We start from the raw sequence: 12280 nt of genomic DNA on the forward strand, positions 1-12280 counted from the left end.
AGAGGTGGGCATAGATTAATTTTTTTAATCTAGATTAATCTATCTGCAATCCTGGATTTAATCTAGATTAATCTAGATTAAAATGGCTAATGAGCCCATCTCCCGTTTCCAAAATGCATTACAGACTGTTTGAAAAAGCTGTTTTGCCAATGATAATTGGTAATGAAATATCAAAATAATGTTCAATAAGATGTACTTGTGTTTAATAAGTTGTTTTATTCAGAAGTTAACACAAATAAATAATATTACCAGTACAGTACAGTATCTAGCACACTCTCAGGAGCAAAACAGAAAGAATCATTTCAAACTTGAACTATGTGACATGGCTTGAATCAACTGCTCCAGTGGAGTTGCTCAGTGGCCAATGGTGTCAACTGTGGTTGTACTGGGCAGCTCCCAGGTGTGAATGGAACTGTGTGAATGTGAAGCAGGGCGTTCCTGAAAAAGAGCATCTGTGCTCAGCCTGGGTAAATAAAGGTATTTTTTTATTTTTTTTATTATTATTATTTTTATTTTTTAAAGATTAATGCGTTAATTATATTATCGCGCGATACTCGTATAGCGTTAACGCAGCACGTTAATGCCGTTAACAGCCCAGCTCTAATATATATATATATATACACACACAGCACGCGCCAGCAGAGGGCGAGACCAGTCCTCACTAGTGGAGCGAGCACACGCAGAGCTGGTTGTCTACACACAGGAGGACGCAATCGATAGGGGGGAAACCCGCTTCAGTGGTGGAAATTAAATGAGACACGCTTACCGTTGCTGGTGCTGCGGGCTAACTGGCTACCGTTCTGAGAGCTAATGTTACTAGTACTAGGGTGCTGCAGGCTAACTGGCTACCGCTCTGAGAGCTAACGTTATTAGTACTAGGATGCTGCAGGCTTCTGGCTACCATTCTGAGAGCTAACGATGGTAGCACTAGGATGCTGCAGGCTTCTGGCTACCATTCTGAGAGCTAACGATAGTAGCACTAGGATGCTTCTGGCTACCATTCTGAGAGCTAACGATAGTAGCACTAGGATGCTGCAGGCTTCTGGCTACCATTCTGAGTAACACAGGTTCCCCCCCCCGCTGATGAAAATGAAAGTCATACCGTATACCGGGGTATTATGTCAGCAAGGTATGATGGTATGAAAAAAATTATACCGCCCAAGCCTAGCTCCTAAACTACATCACATGCTCCAGCTTCCTCCTGGTGTTACAGAGATATAGCACCGGTATGACTGTGTATGAACGAAGAATGGACTCTGTGAAGCGCTCTGGGTGTCATGAAGAGCGCTATATAAATCCAAGCCATTATTATTATTATTATTATTATTATTATTATTATATAGCTCCTCCTAAACTACTGCACATGCTCCTGCTTCCTCCTGGTGTTACAGAGATATAGCTCCTCCTAAACTACTGCACATGCTCCTGCTTCCTCCTGGTGTTACAGAGATATAGCTCCTAAACTACATCACATGCTCCAGCTTCCTCCTGGTGTTACGGAGATATAGCTCCTAAACTACTGCACATTAGGGCTGAGCCCAAACGTTCGAACGTTCAAACCTTTGTTTGTTACGTTGGCATTCAAATTCTAAATCAACATTTGAATTAATTTCTTTTTCTAATTTTTTTTTTTCTGGTTTTTCTTCACAGTTGCAGATAAAGATTAGGCTACACTAATAGTATAGTATTAAAAGAAACTGATGAGTTATATTCATTAAAGAAAGTTGATTTAGTTGGCTGGGGCTTCTCCCTGGGCTGGGTCTGGGGCTGAAAAAAAAAAAGACTAATTTAATCGGATTAATCACTTTATTCAAATTGAGTATTTAGTTTGATGATATTTATAAAAACATTTGTTTTTATTTTTGAAATTTAAAAACGAAGGTTCGAACGTTAGTTCGAAAAACCCTGACGAAGTTCGAATCCCAAAAACAGGCTTCGGGGACAGCCTTACTGCACATGCTCCAGCTTCCTCCTGGTGTTACAGAGATATAGCTCCTCCTAAACTACTGCACATGCTCTAGCTTCCTCCTGGTGTTACAGAGATATAGCCCCTAAACTACTGCACATGCTCCAGCTTCCTCCTGGTGTTACAGAGATATAGCTCCTCCTAAACTACATCACACACTCCAGCTTCCTCCTGGTGTTACAGAGATATAGCTCCTAAACTACTGCACATGCTCCTGCTTCCTCCTGGTGTTACAGAGATATAGCTCCTAAACTACTGCACATGCTCCAGCTTCCTCCTGGTGTTACATAGATATAGCTCCTAAACTACTGCACATGCTCCAGCTTCCTCCTGGTGTTACGGAGATATAGCTCCTAAACTACATCACATGCTCCAGCTTCCTCCTGGTGTTACAGAGACGGGGCCGGACTGGGGAAATAATTCATACCGGGATATGATATAGCGCGAAATATAGCCCCAGTCAGGCTTTGTTTTAAGAGGCGGGTCTGGGAGTCCCCCACCAGGAACATTTTTGTTACAAAGACTTAATTTCCTCCATTCTGGTGAATTTTAGTGCATGTGAATCACAAACTAATGAGCCAACAATTGCTTAGTACAATGTACTGTTATGAACCTCAAATAAAACTGTTGTGGCACTAGCAACGCTACTCTCTCCATCTTCAAAAAGAAAAAAGCAAGAGCACAACATATATTTCTATTTACTATTATAATACAGTTAACTACTCTCTCCACCTATTCAAACAGAGCAAGAGCACAATACCCTATTCAGTTTACTGATGCACTACCCATCAACAGTTAACATAGCCCTTTACACAAACATTAAATAACAGACCTTTCATTAACAATACTATAATAACAGTAGCCACTGCCAGAATAGTGTGACACATGTATTGCGTGTGGTGAGCACACGCATGCATGCACAACGAAGACAGAAGATTGCGTTGTCTCAATCATTAACTATAAAATTATGAGCTCAAAGTATGAGCTCACTGACTGAAATTTCCAACAAAAAGCATCAATTGTCAAATAATATTGATCACATTAACTAGACTAGATGTTTTTGAGGAAATTAGAAAGGGAACAACAACTTAACCCTTGTGTCTGATCAGATTCTTATTTTTGATAACTTTGCAGTGATTATGTTTGTAGCCAATATATGTGGTAAAGGTGTGTAATCTTTGAATTATCTTGGAATTCTTTTGACTTTCTCTTTCATAAATTGTTTATTCAACTTCAGCCCCGATCATAACCACCAAATATTGTTTTTTGTAATGTCAGATTTAACAACTCTTTTCAGAAAAGTGGGAGTATTTCATTTTTAATCTGACATTACAAAAAAAATCAGGGCTGAAGTTGAATAAAATATTTATGGAAAAGAAAGTGGGAAATTATTTCAACATATAATCTTTTTATGGCGTTTTTCAATTTAGTCCCCTAATATGGTAAGAGTATAACACTTTAGTTTTCAGACACACAAGGGTTAAATTATTTACTTGTTTCTTGGCAGATTTAACATTGGGCTTTTGACAGGGGAGATGATGATGCATTGCATGGTAACGTTAGCTAGCTAACATCCATGTTTATTTGTATCACTGACTAACCTGCTTGTCCCTTGACTTTGGTGCAAGAAAACATTTGATAAATGTTGCCGGATTTAGCAGCATCTCCTGTAAGGGCCTTTCTTTTTTTTGTTTTCTCCCTCTCTGCTCCACCCGTTCTCTTTCTTCCACTGTCCATCTTGACATCAACGTTAATTGACTTTCCCTCTCTGATCTCTCCCGAGTCCCTCACTACCTGGCTCACTGGCTATTATTCTGCAGAGTGCCATCTGCCATTCCATTCGCCGTCTCCGTTGTCAATCAGTTGTATCGCCTGGTCCCGCCTCCACCAATCACATGCGGCAGCGCGGCTCCATGTGTGTGTGTGATCCGCGAGAGGGAGTGAGTCAGAGAGATAGTTCTCCAACTCTGTCGCAGACGGTGAAATCCTGGTTGTTCCCCACCCACCTACGTTATCTAACTATCGCGCCGCCGCAACTAGAAACAATGGCCTGGCAAAAATAATAATAATAATAATTTAAAAAGAATTAAAATGTATAATTTCTTTTTTATATAATATATATATATATATATATATATATATATATAGATATATATATATATTTTTTTTTTATCTGTGCAGGCCAGGCCACCGGGAAAACTCCCAGTGCTCCCGATGGCCAGTCCGGGCCTGTACAGAGATATAGCTCCTAAACTACTGCACATGCTCCAGCTTCCTCCTGGTGTTACAAAGGATGACACTGGACTACACCAAACATACATGAGGAGGGGAGGGGCTAAGCACTAGGGGTGGGAATCACCAGAGGCCTCACGGTACGATACTATCACGATACTTGAGTCACGATACGATAGTATTGCGATACTAAATATATTGCGATATGCTGAGTTTTGCAATATTAATATTGCGATATATTGCGATTTATTACCTTTTTTCAACTGCAAAGTAAAACTGTCAACATGTTTTATATAATAAAATAAAGTTCAGTCTGTTCATCTCACTTCAATAATTTTTATTGCAGAACATGGTATTTTCTCAAGCAGACGGATGTCAATCTGTGTTGCATGTACCTGATAAACTGAACTGTTTGTATTAGTCATATTCCAACTTAACTGAATGCACACATGTGTGTGTGGACTACTGTACTATTACAGGTATTGAAATGAACAATGCAACTTCCTTATACAAAAAAAAATACAAACATATATATATATATATATATATATATATATATATATATATATATATTTTTTTTTTTTAATATATATATATATATATATATATAAATAAATATGATACTTGGCATCCCTGTATCGATACAGTATCGTCACGCAAAGTATCGCGATACTACTACGTATCAATATTTTCCCCCACCACTACTGAGCACCTACTTCCATAAAGCCTTTGATTATCAAAAATGTGGGCTTTTCCTACCTGGACCTTTCATGTTGAGAATCTCTAATACTGGTTGATATTGAGAATATGTTTTTATATGGAGAGTGTGTGCTGCTAGAATCTACCACTGTGGGCTGCAGGGTGTTTTACAACCCGTAGATTCAAGGGTAGATTCACGCAACATAAGGCAGGTTAATTACAATCTTTTACGAGAGGCCGTGACTGATTACGTGAACTAATGCTTCACTATAATACACGGCTTTGCTATAGGAGGTAATGTATTGACATTCCGTGTGGGTGGAAAGATAACTGACAATTCTGTGCCAATTATGATGAATGGAATTGCATATTTCAGCCCTTTTCCTCTGCAATGGGGCTGCTGCATGTGGGAAGATTAGAGGGAGGAATCCAACGCTCAGAGCAATCAGGCCGTTTCACTTGGAATTCACACACTGCAGTAAATTAATTGATATTCTGTTCAGGGTTAGGAGGACAATTACCTCACGCAGGATAATGGAATGGGCTATCTAGATGTGAGAGTCCCACGGTAAAGTGACAGAGGTATTGTTAAGTGATTGTTTGATTAACCATTCCTTACTTCCTTGTGTTACGAAGTTGAAACCTTGCAATCGTAGCCCCGTCGGTGTAAACTCAGTTAAATACCCCCCTCCCCCACTTTGCCACCTAAATTGGATATTTTTTAGGTGGCGGAATGGATACGACCGTGGTGTTGAATGAAAGTGGACTTTGAAGAAGTCTTTATTTGTAGCACATTGCTACATCGTCATGCAGCGGGGACACACACAGGCACATTGGAAGGGGGGTGCGGGGGGTGCTGCAATGCCCCAGACACAACAGCCGAGACGCTGTTTTTGTGTATAAAATACTTTTACGCCTTGACCTGCCCATGGAGAGGCTGATAGGATACTGTTTTGACGGGGCCAGCAACATGTCTGCAGGGTACAGGCTAGACCAGGGGTTCCCAAACTTTTCAGGCCGCGACCCAAAAAAAACTGTCAAGAGAGCCGCGACCCCCACTATTATAGGAGGTAAAAAAAATAAAAATAAAAATTTGCTTTTTTTTTTTTTTTTTTTTTTTATAAATCGAAATGTATGGTTGAAACATGCAAACGTTCAAACGCACACACACACTAATAAGCATTGGAGGCTTTTAACCAGGGCCGGACTGGGGAATGGAAATGTATGGTTGAAACATGCAAACGTTCAAACGCACACACACTAATAAGCATTGGAGGCTTTTAACCAGGGCCGGACTGGGGAAATCATTCAGGCCAGGAAATATAGTGCAAAATATAGCCCCAGTCAGGCCACTTTTTAAGCAGGGGGTCTGGGCGTCCCCCACCAGGATTTATTTTGTTACAAAGACCTCATTTCCTGCATTCTGGTGCAGGAATTCTTTTATTTGTACCCTTTAAATGCCAGTGTTTGTGATGGCATCACAAATTATTGTTAAAAAACAGGCTAGCATATGTATGATTAGCAACAACACAGATTTTTATGGATTTTCAGTTTTTTTGTAATTGATAAATACAATATTTTATTCAACTTCAGCCCTGATCATAACACCACATATTAATTTTATAATTCTAACCCTTTAAATGCCAGTGTGTGTGATGGCATATATTTGCAATATATCAAATTCAAAGTAGATTTATCTGGGGGGGATTATTACAGGCTAGCATGTGTCAATGATTAGCAGTGTCCCGCCTCCACCAATGTGTGTGTGTGAGAGCAAGAGAGAGCGAGAGATAGTTCTCCAACTTGTGTGAGTTGCAGTGATCTCCTGGTTGTTCCCCACCTAGGTTATCTAACTATTGCACTGGTGCAACTAGAAACACTGGCCTGGCCTGCTTCTAAGTTCAGTGGCCTGACTGCAATTTTTTATTTATTTATTTTTTTATTATCATCTGGCGACCCCCCCGTGGCGGCTCAAAGGCCGCACCCCCTACCGATTTAAAGTTCCAACGTGCCTGCACACACACATGCGAGATGGGCGACACAGGACACACACACACACATGCATTTTCTGGGTCGCCGTTGAAATGTTGTCTCTGAGCATGCTAGCAAGGTTAGCCAGTTAGCTTGATAAGCAAGTTCAAGTTCAAGTTTCAAGTTTCTTTAATAGTTGTCATACAGAAGTACAGAATACTTTTATACAAAATGCTTCTTACTGTTACGCTCCAGAGACTGTGCTAGACAAGATAAGTGTGAAATAAAATAGTATAGCATGTAAAATAGAAGTAAAAATAGAGGTCACAGTGTTCAGTATAGACATATGTACAATGTTCGATGCAGAATAGAAGTAACTGAGTTACCATACAATATACAATATACTATGCAATGTACTAATATACAATACTATATAGTGCAAGGCAGAAATGGGATGAGGTACAATTTAGGTACAATTTACAGTAAGGTGTACGAGTTGTAGTGCAAATCCTTTACCAATAAATATAAAGTGTGTTTAGGTGATCTAAAGTGTGGAGAGTGGGTGCTGCAGTGTGTTGTTTGTTTAAAGTGAGTGTGTGCGTGTGGATGTGTGTGCTGTGTGCATTTGATGGTTGTTGCATAGTGTTTATTGTTCGTTGAGCAGCCTGATGGCCTGGGGATAGAAGCTTCTTCTGAGTCTTTCTGTGCTCGCCTTGAGACTCCGGTATCGCTTGCTTGACCGTGAACGTGTCACTCTTTGTAGTCTGCTACAGTCTTGTGCAGTGCTATTCCCAAACCAGGAGGTGATGTTGCCAGTCAGGATGATCTCTATTGTACATGAGTAGAAGTTCTTAAGGATCTTCTGACTGACTTGGAACTTCCTTGATTTTAAACATTAGAACCCTCTGTTGCTCCTATGCTTGGGCCAGAATGGCTGGAGTGACACACTGAACACTCAGAGGAGGTGATGCTCTGAATAAACAAACAGGAATTCTGATAGTGCCCGGAATTTATGAACGGTCCAGTTTGTGCAAGGCACTCGGATAAATAACTCTGACGCAAATCTCCATTCCACCCCAGAGCCCCTCTCTCTCTCTCTCTCTCTCTCTCTCTCTCTCTCAGGTTAAACATCCTACTAGGTGGTATCTCTTCTGTATTGTCATGTGGTAAACTCTCTCTTTCTCTCTCTCTCAGATTAAACATCCTTCTAGGTGGTATCTTTTCTGTATTGCCATGCGGTAATCTCTCTCTCTCTCTCTGTCTCTGTCTCTGTCTCTCTCTCTCTCTCTCTCTCTCTCAGGTTAAACATCCTTCTAGGAGGTATGACTCCAGTGTATTTCCATGTGGTAAACGTGTGTCTTCACTGTGGGGTGACCTGTCTGTTGATGAACACGTGTGAACGCTGCGTGTTCCATGACTCACGCCTGGCCTTCCTCACTGCACTCCTCTTCTCCGTGCACCCCATCCACACCGAGGCCGTGAGTACACACACACACACACACACACACACACATACACGCACACACACCCCATCCACACTGAGGCCGTGAGTGTACACACACACACACACACCATGTCCATGTCAGAAATCACAACAAAGTGACTTGGTTTTCATGCATGTTAGATCTTTCTAATGGAGAAATTGTAATTATTTATATATCTCAATAATGTTTTAGCTGCGATCAACCGCTCTATAGCTCACTCTGTGGGTTGGTTGTTTGGGTGGTCGGTCCCCAGTGTCCCCACCCTCTAGCGGTATAGGCTGATACTGAAAGCGTAGCACTCAGAATCGATCGCGGCAGTGAGAAAGTGGTGCAAGGTGTCAGCGTTTCCGTTAGCCGGTAATTACCGGTATTTGACCGGCAAAATCTGTTGAAGTCCGACATATTTAATCTCTCCGGTCTTAATGTCCGGTGAAAATAATTCCCTGAGTCCAAGCACAATTTGATTATTTGAATTGTATTAAAATAGGCTAAAATTAAATAGCCTATGCGATGAACGAAACAATCATTACATTTGTTTCATCGCTGCTTCTAATAATGACAACGACGTTGTCAGCGAGAGCTTAGTGCTGGGTGTGCGAACTTTTGTGAAGCTGCAGAGCCGGAGCAGCAGCAGCACAATGCAGTACTCCAGCAGTACTCCAATTCAGCCATTTTCAATTCAATGTTGGGTGGGGGGCGCTGCTGTGCGGTCCCCAGAAAAGAGCCAATAACAGCTGAATCTGCTGCTCTGCATCGACATACTCTCGCAAATAAGTCATTGGGAGGTGGAGAGAGAGAGAGTCGTCACGCAAACCCACGATAATGTTGCCGTCTCTCTCTGTCAAATTTCTCAGTTCTTCGCTTGATATAATTAATACAAATGTCCAATATAACGGAATTCGTTAGCTCATAAAAATTTGATTATAACAGACTGTTGTTTATTAATGTCGGGCGACTGCCCACAGACACCTATTTGATTTAAAGTCGGCAGCAGCACGAGTCTCAGGACTTATTTTATTTGGAATATAATGACTTTATACGCAAAAGTAGCCTAGTTTTAAGTAAAAATATTATAAATCTACATGCCTTGATGATGTCATTCTTTTGTTTTGTTGTCATTCTTTTGCCTATCAATTGTTTTTAAGCTCAATAAACTCTGACCGGAATTTCTCTCATTTGACCGGTAGATTGAAATCTACCGGACACTGAGGCCGGCAACAATTTTTTCTAACGGAAACTAAATAAACATGTTAAACAAACATGGAGTTAGGTGAAATCTAGCCAAAATATTGCTAACATCTGGATACACTATTTCTCACCTTTCGAAATATCCCACTCCCACTGTCGTGACCTCATATGACTCCGATAAGCTCAAGTTCTCAGTTTGAGTGCTAATGAAATGAATGAATTAATGAATGTTTAATTTTTTCTGTAGTTAATTCATCGAAAATGAACGCGATAAAGTCCCGGTCCTAGTTTAAATATCAACATTATCTGGCCATCCTCAGTAAATATTAGCCTCTGACCTCGTCTGGTCTTTCCAAAGACCCAAGAGACGGGACAGTAATCTATAAAAAGCTGCAGGTTTTCAGCCTCTCTCTTTTCTCGCGGAGCTTAAGGGGGAGCTTAGTATTCCTGCCTCTGAGGAGCGCCTCGTGGCTCATGCGCATGCGCGCGCTCGGCCAATCAGAGTAATTCAGAGCAACACGGAAGCGCAAGTTTGTTGCCTAAAGTGTTCACGCTCGCGGGACGGCGGTCTGGGGCTCGCGGTCTGGGGCTCGTGGGACGGCGGTCTGGGGCTCGCGGGACGGCGGCCTGGGACTCGCGGGACGGTCCACACACCGCTATCAGTGTTCTTCTTCCCTGCCAATGAAGTATTCACCCAAAGACCCAATACCGTGGCAACAACTACCGGTAGAATAAGTGCCGAGAACCGTGGGAAGTGATGCAAACTGTCTTGTCGTGTTTTGAACATTTATGTTGTGTTGATGGAATCACGTTAATATAGAGAGATGAAAACAATACGTTATTTCGATTGATATGAATTGGATAATGCTCGCTGCAGGCTGTTAGCAGAACTAGTGTAACGCGCTGTTTGGGCGTAGAGTCAGTGGCCAATCAGATCGCGCAAACCGAACACGGAAGTGCAACTCCGTTAGGGAAAATATACACGCGCCCCGGAACCCTGTTGCGTGCCAACACCCACTTCAATGATGGAGCGAACGCATAAACTATATCTTAAATTATGTGTCTAATATGGCCGTCGCTTATCAATGACTTGTTTGCAGTCAACATTGTCGAACCGGATAGTTTTTTAATCGGTTCATTTCCGTTTTATACCATTTTGAAAAACGCTCGTTTTATGAAAGTTCCAGAAGAAAATAAAGATTCTGTGATAAACGCCCTTTACTGGAATACACTGGAATACACCAAACTCGTTGTAATTTTTCGGCCTATTTATGAATAGTTTTCAAATAAACGCTAGATTATCGTTAGTATATGTGTACTTATGCACGCTATAGAAGCGGGCTGAAAAATCGATTATCTTATTTCCTGATCGCACACACACACAGACACACACATACACACATATGGCACACGCTGATATATAGGTGAAAATAGCTCTGATTATCCCAAGACTGGTAAAACAGATTCCTTACCTCAGATCAGATGTTCTCCAAAAAGATTATTCCAATTCCTGATTGCCATTCCAAATATCGATCACGTTTATTTATCCAACGCTGGGTACTGGAAACACACATTTACCGCTGTTCTGGTGGTGGGCGATGACTTCGATCGTCTTCGGTTACATGTCTGACAAGTAAAATGTGGAAGCAGGACTTTTTTTTTCTCCATGTGTTTCATTCAATCCAATCCAAAGGGGTGCAGTACCATCCGGAGAGACGATAGGGGGCGGTATTTTCCCTGTTAGAGTTCAGACAGATCCCCACTGATAACATGAGGCTAAATTTATGAAAAATGAATTGAAATCGATAATAAATAAAAAAACGATATCTCTCGTCGTTGGCACTGAACAGTTGGCATGAACTAACAAGAAATCTCGTCGTTGGCACTCAAATTGTTAAGAGCAGCCTCGTTTAGTCTCCTTAGTGCTACTTGTGTTGTAAGCTCTACCTTAAGCTCCCTCTTGTCTAGTATATTACACTCTTATACTAAACATGTAAAGGTACCGAAATGTGGTACCGATTGATCTTGGGTCCTGACTGAATCTCGGTCCCAGGACGCCTATCGCAAAGAGAAGGGGGTTCCCCGACGTTCCTGGCCAAATTCCCAATCAGGTCTCTGACATCAAGGCCACCTAATCATCCCTTCCCCTTAATTGGCTGATATCAATCCCTGTCTCCTGAGCCGTTCAGCCATTGTGTAGTGTGATGTGTGTGTGCCGGGTGCCAGTGTAATGGCAGCCATTGAGCCTGCGTAGCCCAAGGTTGGGTGCTACCAGTGGTGGTGAAGGAGACAATTTCCACCCTACGTTGTGGGGAGTGCTTGGAGTGTCTAGAAAAGCGCTATATAAATGTAATATATTCGGTCAGTACCATTAACCCTTTCACTGCCGCACTACCAAACTGTTAACCCTTTCACTGCGACAACACACCAGTAGCACACCATATAGCGCCAGTCCCGGTGGCCATTTGCCGCATGTCCTCCCTGCTTCTCCTCCCGTTCTCCCTCTCTCCTCTGTCGGTCCTGCATGGCCAGAAAAAGCTGTAAAAAACGCTAATAAAGATAATTAAAAAAAAACATTCACTGCCACACAGCAGGTTAACCCTTTCACTAACCAACGGTAACCGTTGGTAGTGTGATGATAGTAAAGGGTTAACCTTCTGTAGTGTGGCAGTGAAAGGGTTCAAAGTTACGAGTTCGGTACACAACCCTAATACACCGGTGGGTAATGTACTCTGTGGAG

General features: G+C 41.7%; 1 protein-coding gene across 3 annotated transcripts in view; it reads left to right on the top strand.

The window, feature by feature from the left end:
• The window catches only part of tmtc1 (transmembrane O-mannosyltransferase targeting cadherins 1), a 128666-nt gene that overhangs the window by 7462 nt on the left and 108924 nt on the right, over positions 1–12280 (top strand). For all 3 annotated transcript variants that reach the window (XM_084330647.1, XM_084330649.1, XM_084330648.1), the window contains exon 2: positions 8169–8346. In XM_084330647.1, coding sequence (XP_084186773.1) covers positions 8169–8346 — 178 coding nt within the window. The remainder of the gene's footprint in view (positions 1–8168; positions 8347–12280) is intronic.

The sequence above is a fragment of the Notolepis coatsorum genome (assembly GCF_963971535.1).
Source record: "Notolepis coatsorum genome assembly, chromosome: 15".
NCBI classification, from domain to species: Eukaryota; Metazoa; Chordata; class Actinopteri; order Aulopiformes; family Paralepididae; genus Notolepis; species Notolepis coatsorum.